Source organism: Bos grunniens, chromosome 10, assembly GCF_055505025.1.
Source record: "Bos grunniens cultivar Pamir isolate PY7600 chromosome 10, Bosgru_T2T1.0, whole genome shotgun sequence".
Taxonomy (NCBI): domain Eukaryota; kingdom Metazoa; phylum Chordata; class Mammalia; order Artiodactyla; family Bovidae; genus Bos; species Bos grunniens.
Window position 1 is genome coordinate 14,453,313 of NC_141174.1, and position 23,907 is coordinate 14,477,219.

The 23,907-nt window shown below is 44.7% G+C and overlaps 1 protein-coding gene and 1 long non-coding RNA gene across 5 annotated transcripts in view; both read left to right on the forward strand.

Moving 5' to 3' along the window:
- ALKBH1 (alkB homolog 1, histone H2A dioxygenase) overlaps positions 1-19,144 on the forward strand; it is a 35,386-nt gene extending 16,242 nt beyond the window's left edge. For 2 of the 4 annotated variants that reach the window (XM_086319445.1, XM_086319444.1), the window contains 3 exons: positions 721-811; positions 4,076-4,269; positions 5,168-6,333. In XM_086319445.1, the coding sequence (XP_086175571.1) occupies positions 721-811; positions 4,076-4,269; positions 5,168-5,597 (715 nt within the window). In that variant the 3' untranslated portion in view covers positions 5,598-6,333. Of the gene's footprint in view, positions 1-720; positions 812-4,075; positions 4,270-5,167; positions 6,334-14,889 lie in introns of those variants that run through there. The other 2 variants (XR_015133932.1, XM_086319446.1) reach the window with 2 other exon arrangements.
- A 67-nt stretch (positions 19,145-19,211) lies between these two features.
- Positions 19,212-22,672, forward strand: LOC147363933 (uncharacterized). Its single transcript, XR_015133934.1, has 2 exons — positions 19,212-19,363; positions 19,891-22,672. It is a non-coding gene; the product is annotated as an uncharacterized LOC147363933 (long non-coding RNA).
- The last annotated feature ends 1,235 nt before the right edge of the window (positions 22,673-23,907 follow it).

Here is a 23,907-nt window from a genome sequence, read left to right on the forward strand (position 1 = left end):
CCTGGTCAGGGAACTAACATGCTGCAAGCGATGCTGTGTGGCTAAAAACTAAAAGAGTGGTTAACCCCATAGATTTGATTAGATTATAATTGCAGAAAGGACACCTCCATTTTATAGAAACCTCTTGTGGTTTAAATAAGGTAATGTTAGAAACCAAATCAATTAAAGTGGCCGTTAATTGTTAGCTAAGCCTCAGGTTTTAAGTTGTTTTGTGGGGTTAAAGAAGGTATGTTAAACCAGTAATTTTTTATTGTATACTGTATTTTGCCAAATTTTTCCCCCCAAGCTGCAGTTCCAGGAAGCCACCATCATTCTAGACATAAAGTAGCTGTAATTAATCATGTCCTGCTTTCAGCCAACGAAATTGTAAATGTTCTATTAGCCAGATTTTCAATTATCCATAGGACTCTGTCCCATTTGCCCTGGACAGGTAAAGACATTTCTGTTGTCATTTTATCATTATTGATATTCTGGAGACTCACCCTTTAAAATTGATCCCATTCAGCAGAGGATTTAGAACCAAGGATTAGGAATTAGAAATGCTAGCATATTTTTGATGGTATTATATTCTTGGTCAACTCATTTATCTGTTCTAATTTCTCCTGAGGAGATCTTGGCTAACTGCTTATATAGATACCAAATTTAGACTCCAGGATCCATGCAACACACTATTGCTGCCATTTGCAATGAATAAATCATCTTTTGTCTCCAATTTTGCAGGTGTAAAGAAGTGAATAAACGGAGACCCCGCAGTTTGCTAGAGAAACTACGCTGGGTGACCCTTGGCTACCATTATAACTGGGACAATAAGGTACTCAGATTTTCTTGCTAATTCCATTGATTTTCATTTTTATGCTTCTTGGGCCCACATAGTTTGACTTCTTTCTGGCTAAGCTTAAAGTATCAGATTATCCATTTGTGGGAGGGTTTCTTTAATATATTCCCTCCTTTAAAATCCTTTTGATACAGAATCTGAAGAGGAATGAATAGTTTATCAAGAGAAAAGTACTTTTTCATGTGCTCTCAGATTATATTATTTCATCAGAATCCATTGATGCTTTCTCTGGGGAGGTTTCAGGGATATAGGTTTTTCTTTCCTGTATTCATGAGGAGTTTTCAATTATAATCTTTAGTTCCATTGTTATTTAGTGTTTGTTGATTATTTTTTACATAATATGTGCCTGGAGTGAAAGAAGCTCCATGTCCTTACAGTGTTCTCTTCCATCAACTCACAAAAGAACTTTCAAAATCTAGATTCCTTTGACTGCTATATAAGGTCTGTGCAGGGGAGAGATGGGAAAGAATGTCTGCAGTTAAAGTTCCATGTTTTCTTGAGGTACAATTTCTTCTTTCCTGACCCTTGCGCTTCGGAAAATGCCTCCTTTATCCCTGGCATCTCAGTGCCACTTTTCTCAGGTGTTTGCCACCAAAAGGACTTAATTCTGAGGATAAACTGAATCAAATTGGCATGAACCATCTTCCTACTAACCAGTTACTTAACAGCTCTGTAGTTTCAGTCAATCCAGCTTATGAATAAATTATTAACTACTCAGTAATAAATGTTGCTCAGAACTATTCATGATATAAGTCTTATTTTCAGTGATACAGCTTTAATGGAAAACCAGACATCTGTATTTGGGGAAATAGCCATGTGGTTTTCTTCTGGTTAGACAGCCTGGATTTGAATCCTGCCTTCAATATGGCTAGTGTCTAACCTCCCAAGACGATTGTGAGGATTAAACGATTAATGCCTTTATAGTGCTTACAGTAGTGCCTGACTGTTCTAAGCAGTTAAATTCATTAACACAATAAATGTTAGCTTTTTGGTTTTTAAGGTACTAGTTTTATTGTAGATACTGTTATTTCCCAAGGACCTCAGAGTTAGCCTCACTTACTAAGAAAAGCATGGTGTGAAAAGAGTCAAAACACACTGAATGGTTCATCAGAGAAAAGTGGAGGAGAATTAAGAAGCAAGAGCAGTGCACAGGGAATTCGGTCGGGATAAAAGCCCAAAAGCTGACTGTTCTGTTACAGCAGAGGCGACCCAGTGCTGTAAGTAGTTTGTCTTGGACTAAAGGAAGGACTAAAATGAAATGGTAGAGAAAACCTTCTCTGCTGCTGCTGCTGCTGCTGCTAAGTCGCTTCAGTCGTGTCCGACTCTGTGTGACCCCATAGATGGCAGCCCACCAGGCTCCCCCGTCCCTGGGATTCTCCAGGCTAGAACACTCGAGTGGGTTGCCATTTCCTTCTCCAACGCGTGAAAGTGAAGTCGCTCAGTCGTGTCCAACTCTCAACGACCCCATGGACTGTAGCCCACCAGGCTCCTTCATCCATAGGATTTTCCAGGCGAGAGTACTGGAGTGGGGTGCCATCGCTTTCTCCAAAACCTCTAACTACACTCATAATTTTGAGAAATTAAATAGGAGCTCTTATTTGTAGTACAGGAAAAAAGAGAAGAAAAAAGTAAAACAGATTCCAACTGAAGAGGCTTGGCCATCCATCAGAGACTTTCAGAAAAGTCTGATTTTTCTAATCAGATCTGAGGTTGATTGAGTAACAGGAGGACTGAGAGAGGAGCATCAGATCAAGGAGAAGTGTCGGCTGCTGCTGGCTCACGAAGCCCTCAGACCCGGCTGCTGCCTTGTTCTCAGAAATCGTGTGTGTTTTGTATGGAGAGTGTTCTGGCCTTTAAGAGTTGTGAGCCTTAGGTACAAAAAATAGAGGCAGTTCAGGAAGGTAAGTGTGGAAAATTACTTCCATTTTAAGGTCCTGACTTGACCATAGTGTAAGTCAGTTTAAATGTTTTGAGCATGTCAGCCCATCAGATTGACCATTGAAATCACAGGAAGCTATGTTGCAGACTAGTTCTTAATTGATACACTTTCTGCCTTCTGTCCCAGGATCCCATCCGGGATACATTACATTTAGTTGGCATGTTTCCATAGGTACCTCTTGGCAGTGACAGAGTTCTTAGTTGCCTTTTTACCTAAGAGAACTCTCATGTTTGGGATTAGAGTGGGGCTTCCCTGGTAGCTCAGCTGGTAAGGAATCCACCTGCAATGCAGGAGACTCCAGTTCAATTCCTGGGTTGGAAACATCCACAGGAGAAGGGATAGGCTACCCACTCCAGTATTCTTGGGCTTCCCTGGTGGCTCAGCTGGTAAAGAATCCGCCCGCAATGCGGGAGACCTGGGTTTGATCCCTTAGTTGGGAAGATCCCCTGGAGAAGGAAAAGGCTACCCACTCCAGTACTGTGTCCTGGAGAATTCCAGGGACTGTATAATCTGTGGGGTTGCAGAGTCAGACACGACCGAGCAGCTCTCAGAGAGAGGTGTGATTGCTCTGTACAGCTGACCCCGTGCGGGGTGAATTTGCCAGATCTGTCATTGCGTAGCGTGGTGCCTACCATATCATAGGTGCTCGGTGTTTTGAATTGGCTCAATATCAGATTGCTGGATGCCTCAAAAATGTGTGGCTATTAAGAAGACAAACTTTTACTTTTGTGTATAAAAAGCTTTATGTATAAAAGAAATGGGCTACAAGGATATATTGTGCAACACAGAGAATATAGCCAATACTTTATAATAACTACAAATCGAGTATAATCTGTAAAAGTTTTGAATCACTGTGTTGTACATCTGAAACTAATATAATGTTGTAAGTCGGCTATACTTCAATAAAAAAAACTTTTCAGGGCTGTATTAATATTACATGTGGTAGGGAACAGACTTACGGTTGCCGAGGGGGAGGGGGTGGGGAAGGGGGGAATGGGAGTTTGGGGGTAGCAGTGCAGGCTCTTGTATATAGAATGGATAAACCAACCACAAGGTCCTGGACAGCACAGGGCACTATATTCAGTAAACCGTAATGGAAAAGAAGGTAAGAAGGAAGTAGGCATAGGTATAACTGAGTCACTTTGCTGTACAGCAGAAACTGACGCAACATTGTGAATTACTCAGTCAACGTACTGCATGTAAATTAGGTGATTTTAAAGTGGTAATTAATCGTATGCCACAGTTTTCTCTTTTCCTGAGATCATTGTTTATTTTTCTTATTTTCCCTGCTTTTATCAAAGAGATACTCAGCAGATCATTATACACCTTTCCCTTCTGACCTGGCTTTCCTCTCAGAGCAAGTAGCTGCTGCCTGTGGATTTCAGGGTTTCCGAGCTGAAGCAGGTATCCTGAATTACTACCGATTAGACTCCACACTGGGGATCCATGTAGATAGATCTGAACTAGATCACTCCAGACCCCTGCTGTCATTCAGGTGAGTTGGGTCTAGGGATTTTGAATTACCTTTTATCATTTTATTCCTTTTTTATAAAGCATTTTTAAGCTTAAGTAAATAAAAACATTAAATTTTTTAAATGAGTGAACTTAATAATCTTTCACTTCTGGGCATCTTAGAAATGTACTGTAAGTAAAATTAACATCGACTTTTTGGGTAATGACCAAGTTACAATTAATATTTCTGTTTAAGATGCATGGATTCTGTCTTTCATAATGAGAGGTATTGTGAGTGTCTGTGGAATAGATGAGTGGTAAAGACCATAAGGCAAAGGGAGCGATCTTTTTGAAATAGAGAAGAGGAAAGCACAGAAGCCCGAGTAGTTTACTCTGCTTGTCTCCCTGAATGTAAGTTTATATTTTTGCAGAGTGCTACATCTCCAGAGGAAAGTGCCTGAACAGAATCTTCTTAACTGCCTTATCTTTAAAATGAACAGAAATGATAAATATCTAGTAAAGAACCCAAATAAATTTTTATTTGCTTGTTTAATTGCTTCAATCTATTTTACAGTAGTTCTGTGGTCTCTAATAAGTTTAAATAGCAGACCATGGACTAGTCGCTCACAGACACAAACCAGAAAAGAAGGATCTTAGCACACTTTAAAAAGGAGGACTGGGGCTTCCCTGGCAGTCCACTGGTTAGGACTTGGTACTTTCATGGCCATGGGTCCTTTCATGGCCATGGGTCTAGTCTCGATCCCTGATTAGGGAATTAAGACCCCATGAGCTACACAGCACACACACACCCCATCCCAAAAAGAGTATTTGGAAGCAATGAGTATCATGCCGAAATTAGAAAACTAGTGCAGCTGGCAGTTAACTTTCCCAACCGTGGCTAACAACAGAAACTTACTACTGCGTGGTGTTTTACTTCACAGCTTCGGACAGTCTGCCATCTTTCTCCTGGGTGGCCTCAAAAGAGACGAAGCCCCCACCCCCATGTTTATGCACAGTGGTGACATCATGGTGATGTCAGGTTTCAGCCGCCTGGTGAACCATGCGGTCCCGAGGGTCCTTCCCAGTCCAGAAGGGGAAAGCCTGCCTGGCTGCCTCAGGACGCCTCTCCCAGCTGACCTCCCCAGAGACTCGGTGGTGGATCCCTGTTCTGTGGAGGACTGGCAGGTGTGCGCCAGCTACTTGAAAACTGCTCGTGTTAACATGACTGTCCGGCAGGTGCTGGCCGTGGGTCAGGACTTCCCTTTGGAACCCATGGAGGAGAATAAAAGAGACATCGCCACAGAAGGTTCCTGCCATCTGGATGATGACAATAGCCAAGTCAAACGAGCGAGGTTAAACCCTGACTGCTGAGACTTGGAGAGCCCATTCTTGTACTCCGGCAGGTTCTACGGGAAATGGCTTTGCTGTTTTGTATTGCCATCGACTTTAGCACCAAGACAAGCTGAAAACAGAGACAGGGAAAAACTCATCATTGATCACACTGTTGCCTTAGAACTCATCCTGAAGAGGAAGCTGATTAACCGCTTTGTTAGAGAAGCGTTTGACATTGTCCAGTCCTGGTTAGGCTTTGGCGCTAATGCACGGAGAAGTCCGAGAAGGTCTGACTTTCCACAAGAGCCTTCTCAGCCTTGCCATCACCTTTGAGCGAGGTAGAAGTGCGTTTCCATGTCTCTGGAATCTTTAAATACCTCAAGTTTTGCTGATGGGAAACATTATTCTCCTTTCACCACCCTATCTAGAGATTTGTGGTAAAATTGTGGTTCCATGAACCGACCATTAGTCTTACCTTAATTCCAATCAACGTTGAATTCTTTGGACTTCTCTGGTCTTCACAGAAGAATCCTATACACATAACTGGAAATCACACCTCCTAGAAAAGAGATTAATCACAGCTATGTCTCTTGCCTAAAAGGTAAACACACATACACCCAAGGAAAGAGGAACAGTAGTTTCTCCAGATGTCTTTTGGGTCTGTAAACACTTCCGTTGGCTTTTAAATGCAGTTTTAATTGTTGGACTAAAAAAATGCTAAGGGTATTCTGTAACTGTTTTCTCCATGAATAAACTTACTCAATTTTAAATTAAAGATCGGTATCTGTGTTTGAGGGTGAATGTATCTGGGATTAGTTTTTTTCCTATTTTCAGTTGCATATTGTTCATGCTATTGAAGCCCTCTAGCTGTTTCTGCCCTAAGTAATCTTTGTAGCTGTCTCACAGGAGAGAATATTCCTTGACATTCTAGTCACTCTTTTGTTGTTGTTGTTGGATTATAGACAGTGTGGAAAATGCATGAAGCCCTGAGTTTTAATCTGTGTCCCCCCACTACTCACTATATCCTGAGCCTTTAAGTTACCTTATGTTTCTCTGGACCTCAGTTTCCTCATTCATAAAATGAAGATAATGTTCACTACCATCTTCCTAGATGGATGTTGCTATGTCAAACAGTAATGGAAATTTAGTGCCCCTTTCTAGGGACATGATATTGCCAATATCTTATTACTGTATAGACTCAGAAACACCCCAGCTTATCTGTGTGGATGACTGACCAGAAGCTGCTTTGTTACCTGCTGCTTGCGACACAATTTGCCAAACTTTGATTTCTCCTCTGTCCTGCCCTTTTTTTTTTTTCTTGAGTGTTAAATAATTGAGTTTATATTGTAATCTTTGGTGGGTTTTTTTTACAGGAATAAAAATTAACAGATTCATCCTTTATGTGTAGCTGGATTCTAAAATTAGTTCATAATAGGATAATTTTATATAATTAAAATTACCACCGAGAAAAAAAATCCCTTAAATTTTCCGTGATATATATTATATGAACACTGTGTGCATTATGTGTGACTCACTGAAAACCAACATGTCATTCAGTAAATCAGCAGTCAGCTTACCCTTCAGCATTTGAATAGGTGGTTCTTTAGTCAGCGGATTGTCAGATGAAGGTGTTGGCTCGTGGTCAGGGACAGTATTTTACAAACAGCGCGTGTTCAAACTGCTTATGGAGTGAGGTGCGTGCGCTGTGAGAAGCAGGCCCGCCAAGAGGACAGCAGGCCCCTCATCAGCCAGGCTTCCTCTAAGGCTGTGCCTGTGGACTCGTCTGGGAGGTGGAGGGGGCTCAGCAGGACTCTTTGCACAATTCAGTTCTCGTTTTTATGTATATTTACTTCTGTGAGGCACATATACTTGAAGATGTATGTAATGCAACTCCACTTTGACACAGGAAATTACACAACTCAAGAAAAAGGGAATAAACTGGTGATGACTCGTACCCAATTTTTAGTTGTCTACCAGAAATTTTCTAAGTCAAGGGTCAACAAACTAACTCACCTCCTGTTGTCATATGACTATGAATAGTGTTTGCATTTTTAAGTGAAAAGGGGCGGATTAGAAGAAGATTAGTGATACATGAAAATTATATGAAATTCTTGTCCATAAATAAAGTTTTATTGGAACACAGCCATACTTAATTCATTTACAAGTTATCTGTGGTTGCTCTCATGCTCAAATGACAGAGTTGAATAATTGTAACACAGACCACGTAGCCTACAAAATCTAAAAGATAGGATCCAGCCTCTGTGGTAAAGGTTTGCCAACAGCTGGAAAGGAAACCAGACCCCTCGAAAGGGACCTGAAAGCAAGAGAAAAGACCAAGTGGAGGATTTTTCTTTTCTTTATTATTTTATATAAAAAATGCCAGGATAGATATTCAGTGTGATCTGGGATATCTGCGGTGTCAAGAGTCATGAATGTTAGTTCTGGGGCAATTGCCACGCTAATACTCTGCAGGTGGGAAAGTAACTTGCTATAACCTCTGAGGCTCACTTTGGCATCCTGTAACCTGTAATGAATTCTGCATCCCAGTTTGGTCAGGGCAGTCCTCAGTGATGTTTCCTTTTCCTCTCAGAAGGGTTCTGGTTTGATGACAAATTATACGGTCGTCTTAATTATGTTTTAAAATCTGTACCACCTGACCCAGTAGATTTCACTTCTAGTTGAGTCTAAGGAGGTAATTAGAGCTGTCTGCAAGATTTTTGTGGAAAAACATAATAGTGAAAGTTCGAAATAAACTCCAGAGACAGGAGTCAGTTGATTAAATTCATGTATGTATTCAGTAAATGGTTTTTGTGCATTTTATTCTTTCCACAAAGCACTTGGCTTTGTGGTGTTTATTTCCTTGTGGAAATGACATAACCATACACTGGAGAACTAAAGCCGTTAAAATTCACGTCTTGGAAGAACAAGTAGAGATATGAGGAAATACTTGTATTTAATGAGAAAATTCAGTTATGAAACCATGCATAGTAATCTAATTCTGTACAGATTGTTTACTATTTTAAAAAAGTGGAAGGCTTTGTATACCAAAGTGTGGATGATGGTGGGAGTATAATTGATGTTTCTTTTATTTGTGCTTTTCTGTATTTCTAATTTTTTGATTGAAAATCTTTTAAAATCATTTTTAAAATACAGCACGCTTGAATTTCTTTTAAAAAAATACTGTCTTACCTAGTAGTTCTGCCTCTGCTTGAAATATATTAGAATATAAATCTTAGGACATAAACATTGTCTAACAAGAGGAGCTTGTTTGATGAAGCTGTTTTATGTAATAAGATACTATATAAACAATATCACATTTTAGAGATCTCTTCAGTGATCAGAAGAAATGCTCGATATGTTAACTGAAAAACAGCTTAAAAACAGTATATACAAGCATTTTACCAGTGTGTTTTGTATGTGCACAAAAAAGGCTGGAGGGTTATAATATATCTTGCAGATTTTCTACAGCAGCGTAGATTGGTCTTTGGAAGAAGGCTTTGGGATGCGTTCTGGAAAGGGGCAGGCAAGGTGCACAGTGCACTCAGCAGCAGCAGCTTCGTAAAGTGTCTGCTTGCTAAGTGCCCTCATCAGTGCCCTTCCAAGCTCAGAGGGACCCATCAGGCCCAGAGGGATCTGCTCACTGCTCTTGGTTTATTATCTCAGGAGAGCTGCTTTGTTTCCAGCACCCTTCATCAGGTTTTTCCTGAAGGATCCCAGGCCCACAGTGAGACAGAGATACGTTCAACAGACAGACTCAGCAAGACTTGGCTTGCCATGTTCTGATTTTCCCAATTTTTCACTAAAGTGAAAGTGAAAGAGAGTGAAAGTCGCTCAGTCCTGTGCGACTCTTTGTGACCCCACGGACTATACAGTCCATGGAATTCTCCAGGCCAGAATACTGGAGTGGGTAGCCTTTCCCTTCTCCAGGAGATCTTCCTAACCCAGGGATCAAATCCAGGTCTCCCACATTGCAGACGGATTCTTTACCAGCTGAGCCACCAGGGAAGCCCAAGAATACTGGCGTGGGTAGCCTATCCCTTCTCCAGCGGATCTTCCTGACGCAGGAGTTGAACCAGCATCTACTGCACTGCAGGCGGAGTCTTTACCAACTGAGTTTTCAGGGAAGCCCACTTTTCACTAAGCTAGACAGTAAAGAATCTGCCTGCAATACAGGGGACCTGGGTTCGATCCCTGGGTCAGGAAGATGCCCTGGAGAAGGGAATGGTTGCCCACTCCAGTATTGCCTGGAGCATTTCATGGACAGAGAAACCTGGCAGGCTACAATCCATGGGGTCGTGAAGAGTTGGACACGACTGAGCAACTAACACTTTGCTTTCAACCTGGTCTTAAGCCCTTTTCTGTTTTCACTTAATCTAAAAGGTTGGTTTATTAGAGCAGGGGAAAAAAAAATAAAAATCCTAATACCCTAGGTATATTCTGGTAAGGCAAATTAGACTGGTAATGAGGTGGAAAGGAGTCCAAGGAATGGTTATTGATCTCAGTGTGAGTGAAGGGCTGGCAGACATCAGTAGGAAAGACACCTCACCTATTTCCTCTGCTTCAAAGATTACAGTGGAAAAAGCAAGGCAAATCTAGTTTCTTAGCCTGGGTAGGAAATGTTTATTGATATTGCTTTTGATCAACTATCCTCTCCAAACTTGAGCCCTCATGAAGATAAGTTTGTTGGCTGTCAATTAGTTTTATCGGTAAAACAAATTTTTGACTATATCTGTCCATCCTAAAGGAAATCAGTCCTGAATATTCATTGGAAGGACTGATGCTGAATCTGAAACTCCAATACTTTGGCCACCTGATGCGAAGAACTGACTCATTGGAAAAGACCCTGATGCTGGGAAAGATTGAAGGCGGGAGAAGAAGGGGACGACAGAGGATGAGATGATTTGATGGCATCACCGACTCAATGGACATGAGTTTGAGCAAGCTCCAGGAGATGGTGAAGGGCAGAGGAGCCTGATACACTGCAGTCCATGGGGTTGCAAAGAGGTGGACATGACTGAGCAACTGAACAGTAACAATAAAATCACCTGGGTGAGGCCTACCTTCACTACCCTATTCAAAATCTCAGTCCCATTGGTGTTCCTCATCTTCTTTACCACACTCTCTTTTCCATAGGATTGATGACATAAAACTGCATTATAAGAAATAAGGAAATAATTTTATTGTCCCCCCCACACTAGATTCTGAGTTCCCTAGTTCTCTAGAAGAGTGGCTGGTACATAGTAGTTTCTCACTGTACATCAATACCTGTTGACTGAATGGGTGCCCGGTGTTGACAGGGTGTGTGAGAATGAGCCTGCATACATTCAGATCAGATCAGATCAGTCGCTCAGTCGTGTCCGACTCTTTGCGACCCCATGAATCGCAGCACTCCAGGCCTCCCTGTCCATCACCAGCTCTCGGAGTTCACTCAGACTCACGTCCATCAAGTCAGTGATGCCATCCAGCCATCTCATCCTCTGTCGTCCCCTTCTCCTCCTACCCCAAATCCCTCCCAGCATCAGAGTCTTTTCCAATGAGCCAACTCTTCGCATGAGGTGGCCAAAGTACTGGAGTTTCAGCTTCAGCATCATTCCCTCCAAAGAAATCCCAGGGCTGATCTCCTTCAGAATGGACTGGTTGGATCTCCTTGCAGTCCAAGGGACTCGCAACAGTCTTCTCCAGCACCACAGTTCAAAAGCATCAATTCTTTGGCGCTCAGCCTTCTTCACAGTCCAACTCTCACATCCATACATGACCACAGGAAAAACCATAGCCTTGACTAGATGAACCTTTGTTGACAAAGTAATGTCTCTGCTTTTGAATATACTATCTAGGTTGGTCATAACTTTCCTTCCAAGGAGTAAGCGTCTTTTAATTTCATGGCTGCAGTCACCATCTGTAGTGATTTTGGAGCCCAGAAAAATAAAGTCTGACACTGTTTCCCCTGTTTCCCCATCTATTTCCCATGAAGTGGTGGGACCGGATGCCATGATCTTCGTTTTCTGAATGTTGAGCTTTAAGCCAACCTTTTCACTCTCCACTTTCACTTTCATCAAGAGGCTTTTGAGTTCCTCTTCACTTTCTGCCATAAGGGTGGTATCATCTGCATATCTGAGGTTATTGATATTTCTCCCGGCAGTCTTGATTCCAGCTTGTGTTTCTTCCAGTCCAGCGTTTCTCATGATGTACTCTGCATATAAGTTAAATAAACAGGGTGACAATATACAGCCTTGACGTACTCCTTTTCCTATTTGGAACCAGTCTGTTGTTCCATGTCCAGTTCTAACTGTTGCTTCCTGACCTGCATACAAATTTCTCAAGAGGCAGATCAGGTGGTCTGGTATTCCCATCTCTTTTAGAATTTTCCAGTTTATTGTGATCCACACAGTCAAAGGCTTTGGCATAGTCAATAAAGCAGAAATAGATGTTTCTCTGGAACTCTCTTGCTTTTTCCATGATCCAGCGGATGTTGGCAATTTGATCTGTGGTTCCTCTGCCTTTTCTAAAACCAACTTGAACATCAGGAAGTTCACGGTTCACATATTGCTGAAGCCTGGCTTGGAGAAATTTGAGCATTACTTTACTAGCGTGTGAGATGAGTGCAATTGTGCGGTAGTTTGAGCATTCTTTGGCATTGCCTTTCTTTGGGATTAGAATGAAAACTGACCTTTTCCAGTCCTGTGGCCACTGCTGAGTCTTCCAAATTTGCTGGCATATTGAGTGCAGCACTTTCACAGCATCATCTTTCAGGATTTGGAATAGCTCAACTGGAATTCTATCACCTCCACTAGCTTTGTTCGTAGTGATGCTTTCTAAGGCCCACTTGACTTCACATTCCAGGATGTCTGGCTCTAGGTCAGTGATCACACCATCGTGATTATCTGGGTCGTGAAGATCTTTTCTGTACAGTTCTTCTGTGTATTCTTGCCATCTCTTCTTAATATCTTCTGCTTCTGTTAGGTCCATACCATTTCTGTCGTTTATCGAGCTCATCTTTGCATGAAATGTTCCCTTGGTATCTCTGATTTTCTTAAAGAGATCTCTAGTCTTTCCCATTCTGTTGTTTTCCTCTATTTCTTTGCATTGATCGCTGAAGAAGGCTTTCTTATTTCTTCTTGCTATTCTTTGGAACTCTGCATTCAGATGTTTATATCTTTCCTTTTCTCCTTTGCTTTTCGCTTCTCTTCTTTTCACAGCTATTTGTAAGGCCTCTCCAGACAGCCATTTTGCTTTTTGGCATTTCTTTTCCATGGGGATGGTCTTGATCCCTGTCTCCTGTACAATGTCACGAACCTCATTCCATAGTTCATCAGGCACTCTTATCTATCAGATCTAGGCCCTTAAATCTATTTCTCACTTCCATTGTATAATCATAAGGGATTTGATTTAGGTCATACCTGAATGGGTCTAGTGGTTTTCCCTACTTTCTTCAATTTAAGTCTGAATTTGGCAATAAGGAGTTCATGATCTGAGCCACAGTCAGCTCCTGGTCTTGTTTTTGCTGACTGTGTAGAGCTTCTCCATCTTTGGCTGCAAAGAATATAATCAATCTGATTTCGGTGTTGACCATCTGGTGATGTCCACGTATAGAGTCTTCTCTTGTGTTGTTGGAAGAGGGTGTTATGACTAGTGCATTTTCTTGGCAAAATTCTATTAGTCTTTGCCCTGCCTTATTCCATATTCCAAGGCCAAATTTGCCTGTTACTCCAGGTGTTTCTTGACTTCCTACTTTTGCATTCCAGTCCCCTATAATGAAAAGGACATCTTTTTTGGGTGTTAGTTCTAAAAGGTCTTGTAGGTCTTCCTAGAACCGTTCACCTTCTTCAGCATATCATCAGTGTTTCACGCAATTTTGAGCCAGCACTTCTAGGTATCTTCCCTATAGAAAAGCCTGTCCAGGCACAAAATGATACATGTAAGATGTTCATTCCAGTGTTCACAACAGTGGAAAACTGGAAACAACCCAAATGTTAACCAGTGGGGAAAGAGTTGTTTGGATTATGGTTCATACACACTATGGAATATTAATACTATGGAGCCCTTCACAAGAATGTACAGACATGAAAAGTGCTCTCAGATATATTGGATATCTTGGTTGATGAAATTTTCAATAACTTTCAATTGGTTATTGAAAAACATGAAATGGTAGAATTCTATGTACAGTGCACCAACTAATATGTAAAAACTAAACACGACTATCGTCTGTAGATACATGTACCTGTGTGTAAAGATGGGAAAAAAGATGCATCCAAATGTAGTGGAAGGAGGAGGACGGGAAGGGAGTTTTTACTTTCTAGGTTTTGTGTGTGGTCTGATTTTTTTTTTATATAAGAACATATTTATGCACTACTCATAAATTTTTTAAATTATATAGCAAACCCTGTAAAGAATTGTATGCAGTAATTATATGAAAAATGGAGGAAATTCATCTTTTTTTCCCCAGACTCTCTGTAAGTTTCCTCTTATAAATAAGAACAGGTACTCTGTTAAGTGGACTTCCCAGGCGGTTGTAGTGGCAGAGAACCTGCCTGCCAGTGCAGAGACTCGGGTCCAGTCCCTGGGTCAGGAAGATAGATCCCCTGGAGGAGGCCATAGCAACTCACTCCAGTATTCTTGCCTGGAGAATCTCATGAAACAAGGAGCCTCACAGGCTACAGTCCATAGGGTTGCAAAGAGACACGACTCAATCAACTTAGCAGGCACACACTCTGTTAAGTGATGCAGAAAGCACAGTTTCAGCTACTCCCACAAAGATTTCTGGATTGGGTTCTCCAGGGGCTGACTAGGGAATGTATGATTCTATCCATCCAGGCAAGAGAACCAGCCTCCATCGTGTTTGGTTCTGTCCTGAGCTCAGGTGGCTCATCGCACCTGGAGACCTTATTCTCCATCCACCATGGAAACACCAACGTGGGCTTTGGTTGCTAGGGCGGTAAATAGTCAGCCTGAAGGTTGAACCAACTGGTGAGGGCCACAGTCGTCCTCTGAAAAGGATTACTATATTCTAGGGATGTTACTGGACAGATGAAATTGAAGTCTGCAGGGCCCTAAATTTATTATCTGTTAGCTCTGTGGTGAGGGAAAGCAGGAGGAGAGACCAAATCTGCTGTTTGGGGCACACTGGTGTGCGTTCGTGCACGTCTACTTTTCCTGGGCATAGCACGTGTTCCCTTTTGTTAGGTGTTAACTGTCCTATCCCCAAAGTGACATTAGGCCTGAACATGTGCCCAACCCTTGGCCAGCTACTCCCACTGCTCCCATCAAAAGGAATCAAGCACTTCCTCGGAGTGACCAGTTAGAGACCCTACACACTTTGCTTCTTCATTTTTAGGTGGTGTTCAACACAAAGGCTCTGGTCTCAACAGCTGGAAAACACTCAAGTAACCACCTTGCCTGGGTTCTGGCCATGGACAGTTCTTCTCTTACCTCTGAAGACAACCATGCCGTGTCTGTGCTGTTATCCAACTAGTCCTGCCTTTGGAAGGATCACTCCAGTGGTGGAAGGACTGCCTACACGCGTTGAAGAAACACCGGCGTTGCTGCTGTCAGGCAGGCGGCAGCAGCCCTTGTTATTTATTAATCCAGCATCTCTGCAGCATGAGTCACTGTGTTTTGTGAATGTGATGGGCACTGTTTCTGCCCTCGGGGCTACAGTGAGTGGGAGAAACACCTCCGTGAACAGGTAATTAAATATGCCGTGATGAGCCAAGAAAAGGGTGCAGCCGGAGGGGCATCCAACAGAGCTGGGAGGAAAAGGCTTCCAACAGGAAGGGACATAATAGCTGGCGAAGAATGAGCTGGCCTCAGCTTCACTACCCTCCCGTGCGGCTAAAGACCTTTTATTATCTCTATTGTTTCTTTGGTCTTATGGGAACAAAAGCGTCTGGAAACTTTTGAGGACCTTTTCACACCTTAATAGTTTATGATCCGGTAGGATTCATTCATTCTATTCACAGCCCTTAGCAATGTCTGCTGTCATACCTTTTGTTCTCTTATGTGGGTCCTCCAAACAAAGAGCTAAGAGCAGGCTTTCCTTGTGTTGTTCACTGATAATTCCCTGACATCTAGAATATTGCTTGTATGTGCATGCATGCTAAGTCACTTCACTCATGTCTGATTCTTTGCAACCCTATGGGCTGTAGCCTGCTAGGCTGCTCTGCCCATGGGATTCTCCAGGTAAGAATACTGGAGTGGGTTGCCATGCCCTCCCCCAGGGGATCTTCCCCACACAGGGATCGAGCCCAAGTCTCTAAGACTCTTGAGAGTCCCTTGGACTGCAAGGAGATCCAACCAGTCCCTCCTAAAGGAAATCAGTCCTGAATATTCGTTGGAAGGACTGATGCTGAATCTGAAACTCCAATACTTTGGCCACCTGATGTGAAGAACTGACTCATTGGAAAAGACCCTGATGTTGGGAAAGATTGAAAGCGGGAGAAGAAGGGGACGACAGAGGATGAGATGGTTGGATGGCATCACCGACTCAATGGACATGAGTTTGAGTAAACTCCAGGAACTGGTGATGGACAGGGAGGCCTGGCGTGTTGCAGTCCATGGGGTCTCAGAGTCGGACACGACTGAGTGACTGAACTGAACTGAGAAGCCCATTGCTTGTACGTAGCTGCTCAATAAAATACTGTTGAATGATGGAAGAAAAATTTCCCAGGCAGCCTTTTGTGAGGGATTTACCGTTTATCCTGAGCAGGGATGTGGCTAGCAAAGGTACTTCCAGTGTCATCAGCCTAACCCTATCCAAGTGCTCCTCCTGCTTTAATGAGGAACCATTCCGCTGTAAGACACAAGCCTATCAAATTACGAAAAGTACCCAGGGGCAGGAAATGCAGAGCCTCTCTGAGAACTGCTGCTGCTGCTGCGAAGTCGCTGCAGTCGTGTCGGGCTCTTAGCGACCCCACGGACTGCAACTTACCAGGCTCCTCCGTCCATGGGATTTTCCAGGCAAGAGTACTGGAGCGGATTGCCATTGCCTTCCCTGAGAACTAGAGGCCGAAAAGCCCCCGGACCACAGCAGCTCCCATACTTCCTCCCTTCCTCTCCCTCCCTAGTCTCTGCCTGTGTCTGCTTCCTGGGATGGCAGACCTTTTTCTGATTTTCCTTACACAGAGCTGCCCCTGAAGTTGCCCCTTCAGCCTTCCAGGTTGGATACAAATAGGTAATTAACCCGGATCCAAACTGCTGGAAGAAAATCTGCTCAATATTCTTCTGATCCCTCGTGGTCCCCGGTCTGGTCAGCAGTGGCCAGAGATGCTGGGACACTTTCCTCATCAGAATCAAAGGTAGGATACAGGACTTCCCTGGTGGCCCAGTGGTTAAAGAACCTGCCTTTTAATGCAGGGGACACAGGTTCGATCCCTGGTCAGGAGCTAGGATTCCACAGGCTGAGGAGCAGCCAAGCCCATAGGCCACAACTACTAAGCCCATGCGCCCAGAGCCCTTGCTCTGCAACAAGAGAAACCGCTGCCATGGGAAGCCCGAGCAGTGCAACTAGAGAAAGCCTGTGCACGCCAAAGAGCCAGCACGGTCAGAAATAAATTAAAGAAATCAAAGGAAAGATAATGGGTGGAAGGAAAGGAAATGATTAGTGGAAGAAATGATTGGCATCTCTACCGACATGCATCGTACAAATTTCCTTCTAGAATGAAGTGCTGGAGAAAGTTAACCCCAGATCACTAGACCAGGAGATAATAGAAGGGGGAACCTATCCATGGCTTTGTCCAAGCCCCTTCACCAGAGGTTATACTCTCAGGGCTCCCCCAGACAAAATTCATCAGTTGCCCCCGTGACATCCCTGCTGCTTGTTGCCTCTTGGGCTTTGTTGAAAGGTGGGAGATGGGGGTGAGTCATCTGCTGCCCCCGCAGCTCCATTGCTTGGGAGACCAGAGGCGACTGAGGCGCTTTCAGCCAGAAAAATATAATTTAAGGCCTTGGCATCTGGCTGGGAGCAGAGAGCTATGTTGCCATGGCAATGCCTCGCTTCATTTAACAGCAGCATATCCCCAAGTTTGGTCACATCCACACTCAGGCACATACAGCTCCCTGTCTGCGGCCCCCACGACACGCACACACATACCTCTGGCAGAAATCCCTCTGCAGAAGTGAAACCCATTCCTGAGCCTACCTCCCCGTCATAGACACCCACGCCCATACCCTTTCCTGCAGTACCTCGGCCAATCGTGTGGGCTGCAAAAGCACCTCCAGACGGCACGGAGCCCTCCAGGGAATTTAGAGGGCCAGATGAGTGCAGAGCCCCTGTGACAGGTCCACGCGGAAGACTGCTGGGGTCCCTATGCTTTCCAGCCTTCCTAACACACATCCGTCTTCCTTTATAAATCTCCTTTATGCATCTCCAACCCCTTGTAAATCTCTAACCCTTTAATGACTCCCAAGAGCATAGGAAAGAGAGGAATAGTGGCATCTGGTGCACAAATGCACTATATTTTCTAAAGAGGAAAGGGGTTAGGCCAAAACCCTGCAGGTACTTATCCAGAGACCCCTAAGCACCTGCTAAGCTTCTGTTTCTGCCCCTCCCTTAACTCAGGCAGCAGTGGACAGGATGGATCAGGGCAGGGAGACCTGGGAGCACGAGGATGTTCACAGCAATGCTATTTGAGGCAGGGAACAACCAGATACAGACTAAACGTCCTTTTGCAAGGAATAGGTAAATAAATTTAGAGAAAGAGAAAAGAAAGAAACTATAGATATTTCACCAGATTCCCAATGATAAGAAATAAAATGTCATCAGACTTGGAAATAGCTGCAAATGTGAAATAGATGTGCATATTATTACTGAGCTATCAAAATGGATGATGGGGATTGTCTGTTCTCTTCTGGATCTCTGCCACTGCTTGCTGATCATTAAGTAATTTTCAGAACCACATTTCCACCCGTAAAATGTAATGATTCTCTTTGATGAGGTCTTTGTGAAAAAAAAAAAAAGAGTGATGATTTCACACTTACACAATATTCCTGCAAAGACGGTTTGGTCCACTGGCATTGACGATTTAATAAAATAGTGCCCACAAAGGCAAAGAAAAAGAAGATGAACTAAAGAGAAAACAGAGCACCTCCGTTTTAACATGGCAAGTTTAAAGCATCACAATTCCCAACATGTCTTGTTATGTGCAGAGCATGGTGCAAAGCATCAAGTTCCCGGGACACAACAGGGAGAAGCAGAAAAAGAACTGAGACTATTAGGAAGATGCCAGCGATGAGTTGTCACCTGGGGTGCCAAACCCACAGGGAAGAAGAGGTCCCAGGTCGCACGCCTGGGATAGGACCACAGACAGGTGGAAGGGAAGGCTGTGGAGAAGGGAACTTCTTCCTCACTCCTGACATTTTCTTCCAGAGAAGGAAGCTTAACTAGTGGAACTTCTGGAACTCTCTCTGCCCCACTGCTCCAGTGACTTGCTGTTAACTTTGGAAAGAGTACTTGGGCCCCCTTGACTCCGCCCACATCTTGTTTCTCTTGGGTAACTGTTCTCCCCACCTTCTTGCTTTTACTCTTTTTTTTTTTTAAGGAGTAGGCATTTTACTTATGTATTTCAGAACAATAAAGACTTTTATTACACGAACTGAGGTAGGAGGCAAGAGGGTTTATTTTTGCTTTTTTATTTATTCTGTTTTTTTGTTTTTTTTGAGACTTGCAGGATCTCAATTCCCCAACCAGGGACTGGACCTGTGGCCCCTGCATTGGGAGTGCCAAGTCTTAACCACTGGACCGCCAGGGGAGTCCTTACTTTTACCCTTAAAGAGCAGGAGGTCTGTCTCCAGTCAGTGTTGGGACCGAGTGGGTAGGTCTGCTTAAATTCTGGGGCTCGGTATTAGCAAATTCCGTTGGCTAAAGAATGGTCTCTGACCGCCAATAGAGGTACTATTTCACCTTCCATACTTACTTTTGTTTTACACCTTGACTTATGCAAAACTCAGGTGGAAATAAGAATGCTAACACTTGGGAGCCACTTGAAGCCTGTCGTGGTTATCCGCTGCGGCATAACAAACTCACCGCAGACTTTGTAACTTAAAATGACAAGTGTGTTATGTTTCCCAGGGGTGGCTTAGCGGAATGGTCATGAGGCTGCAGGTCAGGCTGCCATGGTCTGAAGCTTGTTCAGAGCCAGAGCATCAGCTTCCAGCGTGGCTGTTGGTCAGAGGCCTCAGCTCCTCCCTCTGCAGCCTCTCCGCAGGGCTGCCTGTGGGCCCCTGACACGGGAAGGCTCCTCCAGGGCAGTGATCTAACTGACAAAGTGGGGGACATCACCAGGCCTTTATAACCTAGCTTCCAAAGTCAAACGCCATCACTTTTCTCTGTATTCTTTAGAAGGGAGTCCAGCCCAGAAGGGGAACTCAGCTCCATCTCTCCAGAGGAGTGTCAAAGAACTCAGGGATCGTTCTTTTAAGAACCACAGAGTCCTCAACAGAGGAAAAGTGACTCTTCTGTCTCACGTAAGAAGCCAGGCAAGAGCTGGAGAAGGAGACGCCATTCGTTCAAGCAGTTTTTTTGTTTTTGGCTGAGCCTGCCTGGTGGCACGTGGGATCCTTGTTCCCTAACCAGGGATCAAACCTGTGTCCCCGGCACTGGAAGTGCAGAGTCTTCACCACTGGACAGCCAGGGAATTCCCCCTTCAAACAGCGTTTATCGCCCACTAGCTTGTGGGCTTCACGCTAGAGATCACGTGGAAGGACGAATAACACAAGGCCCTTCACTGAGTATCTGGTGAGACCGGACACTTCTTTGACTCCCTCCTTTGACCATGTCCCTCCCCTCAAGGCGACTCATCCACAGGCCCTGCAGAGGGGCCTAGCCAGAGTACTGCACCCCCTTCTAGACTGTGCTCTGAGCAGCCAAGACCCCCAAATGCGCTTCCCAAATGGCCCAAGCCTCCTAACTGCACCTTGCAGTCCTCATCGTCAGGGTCATTTTCCCACCCAGGTATGCACCCCCGGCCCACGGGCTACTTGCTGGGGTGTGGACGAAGCTTGGTCATGCAGACTGGGGTGTGCTTTACACATGGCGTGGAGGTGAGGAAGGGACAAGAAGAGAAGGAGGATGGGCCGGGGGGGTGGGGGGCGGCGGCCAGACAAGAGGTCAATTGTTAGACGCACGCAGGCCAAGGTGCCCACAGCACACCAGGGGTGTTCCTTTTCTTCCTAACTTGCCAGTGCCCTTGTCTATCATCTAGCAGGCCTGTCTCAGCCAAGGGCCAATGTGGGTCGGACTTTTGCTGCCTTGGAAGCATCCCTTTGCAGCCAGGGACCAGCAGAGCATCAAGAAGCAGTGAGGTGGCACTTCTGAGCCCAGGCCTCCCTCTAGTGACCAGTCCGGGGAGAACAGCGAGAGGCTCCTGGCCACTCTTCTGAATGGACGCCCCTTCCTGAACCTGCTTTCCAAAAATGGTATCTGATCCTGTGGTGCTTGGCTTAGACACCTCAAAAACAAAGCAAAATTTCTCCAGCTCCATGGCCCCTGCATCGATCTTCGAGGGAAAAGCAACGCCCACGCCTCTGTCCAGTGGACAAGGTCCTTCCCAGAGCCAGCTGCCCCCGGCCGCCCGCCCCATCCGCACCACCACCTCACCCCAACCTCGCCTCCAGCACAGTGCTCACCCTTGCGCTTCGGTCAGGCCAGAGGGCTCACTCTTCCCCACTCACCAAGTGCTTTTGAGCCTCTCTTCTTTTGCTGGCAGCAAACAGCCCACCTCTGCTCATCAAACAGACTCTTACTCCCACCAAAAGACTCACTTAGCTTCTCTGTGACTCCCCTGGGGGAGAATTCTCGACCTCTCAGAGGGTCTCTTTGAGTGCTTTTCTACAGAACAGCGGCTAACGCGGACTGAGCCATAATGCCAGTCCCAGCACTGAGGCCTCTAGTGACATTATGTCATTGAATCCTCACTAGAACCCCAAAGCCAGGAGCTATGAGCATCCCCATTTTACAGACCAGGAAACTGACAGGAGCAGGGTTAATCGTATGCCCGTGGACACACCAACAGCACATGAGAGTCTTATTCCCATGGACACACCAGCAGCCACCATGCGCTCTTGAGCTCCAAGCTGCCTCCTCTGAGCGTGGCTTGTGCATGGACTTGAGGGCCCCTGTGACTCCTGCCTGGAAAGGCCTCAACCTAGTTTCTGAGCCAATGGCAGACAGAAAGGGTTGGCTTTGCCTCCCACGCCTTTTCTCAGGTCCTCTGGTTCTCTGAATCTTGATTCTGACTGAATCTCTCATCTTGTTCCAGATTCAAAGCCAGTCACACATTGTTAATAAGGAAGGGCAGACCCATGGGCATAGTTTGCAGTTTAAAGATTAACTAAGAATAAGAAACAGGGTGTAACTTTGAGCTGGTTGCCAAAACAACTGATTCTTAATTCCCATCTCTAAATTAATAAACCCAAGTCAGCCAGGACCACCAGGGTTTGTGCTGACCCAGCCAGCTGCTCCCAAAGGAGGGCTGCCCACAGTCCCCACTGTCCCCCGTCCCCGGCAGAACCAGCCTGTGTCCCCACGCCCCCCACCCCCAGCCCCTTCTTCCTCCCGACGGCATTCTCTGCTCTCTGTCCTCTAATTTAGGCAACAAGCATTAAGGAAACACTTTTTTGTCCACCCAAAGTACTCGAGTTACTAGGTTGTTACCGTGTCTTCCTTTTTTTTCTTCAAAATGAAAATACAGGATTTTGTTTAAAAATTCTTCCTGATTATGAAAGTAATACAGTCTGGTGAAAAATACAAGCACACACATGTTTACAGTAGAAAGTGAAAGTTGCCAGCCCTTCCACCAGAACAAGATAATCACTGTTTTCAGTTTAGTTTCTAGCATTCCACATGTGTGTATGTGATTCCATATTAATCTGAGTTGTAAATGAACACTTTTCTCATGGTAATTTCATTCCAGCAGTCCTGGGTTGAAGTGATGCTGCTGCTATAAGATCCAGGTCAAGAACCATCCAGATTCACCCAAACAGAATTTTCCAGCTTCCATCGGGAAGGGTTAAGAAGAGGGAACCTTTGGTTCCAGAAGATTCCTGAGGTCCTTATACCGATTGATCATAAAAGGTCTGTGTGTAAAGTGACCTTTACTAAAGCCATACCGATTGATCATAAAAGGTCTGTGTGTAAAGTGACCTTTACTAAAGCCATAGATAGGAAGTCTTTTTTATACCATTTCCTCAGAGCCAGGCTCCTACTTACTCATATCACTAAAACTAAGGGAGCCCACTGATGCGGTATTTCCCTTCACAGTAAGGAAACTCTGCTCTCCGGGGTACTTTGCTCTCTTTTCTTTAGAACTCAGCCTAGGATGGCACAGCTTTCATACCTGGTTCCTGTCCAGAGGAGCTCACAGGCTGTGGGAACAGTCCTCCCTCTCCAGGGCAGGAGGCAAATTTCTCCATAAACAGAAAAATGCCAGACTGTGTAAAGCAGGACTCATGCTCCAGTGGCTGACTCATGTCACCACACCCCAAGAGACGGAAGCGTAAAACCAGAAAAGCAGTTTGATCATCTTCTAATAAGAAGTAGATCCTGTAAACAGATTGATAGGCTACTTGCGTTTGCTGACCACCAGTTTCTCTCCCTGTGACCTTATGATTACAAATGAAAATACAAATAGAAAAATGAGCACGATAACAGTTCCATTTGCTCTGTTGAGTGCCTACTGCGTGCTAGGTACTGCGCTGAGCATTTTATCTTCATCTTCTTAAATTAGTCTCTCTACAACACTACACAGCATCACCAGCTCAACGGACATGAGTTGGAGCAGGAGCTGGTGATGGACAGGGAGGCCTGGCGTGCTGCAGTCCATGGGGTCGCAGAGAGCCGGACAGACTGAGCGACTGAACTGAACTGAACAACACTACGGTGGGTACTATTTTTATCCCCACTTTGCAAGGGTGTTCAGAAATGTTTATAGCAAATAAGTAGTGGACCCATGGTTCAAACCCAGTTCTTCATGCTCCTGAGGCCCAAGCTCTGAATTTCCCACCCACCTGGCCTCTCCTTCCCTTCTGGGAAACCGGATTGCAATCTGGACTCAGACCAAGAGGGCGTTGTGCAGAGACTAGAACACAACTCAAATGCAATGGGCCTTTTCGGAGCCTATCTCAACACAGTGATGTACAGGGTCTGCATCCCACATACAGAGTGTCCACTGCGGTAGCCATCGTCCATGGAGGACTTGAGCATCCTCGGGTTTAAGTACCCACAGGGGTCCTGGAACCGAGGAATCACTGTACAGAGACAGCACAGATCTGACTCCAAAATCACCAATGCAGAAGGTCTATTTTCCTGAAAAGAAAAAAGAAAGTGAAGTCGCTCAGTCGTGTCCGACTCTTTGCGGCC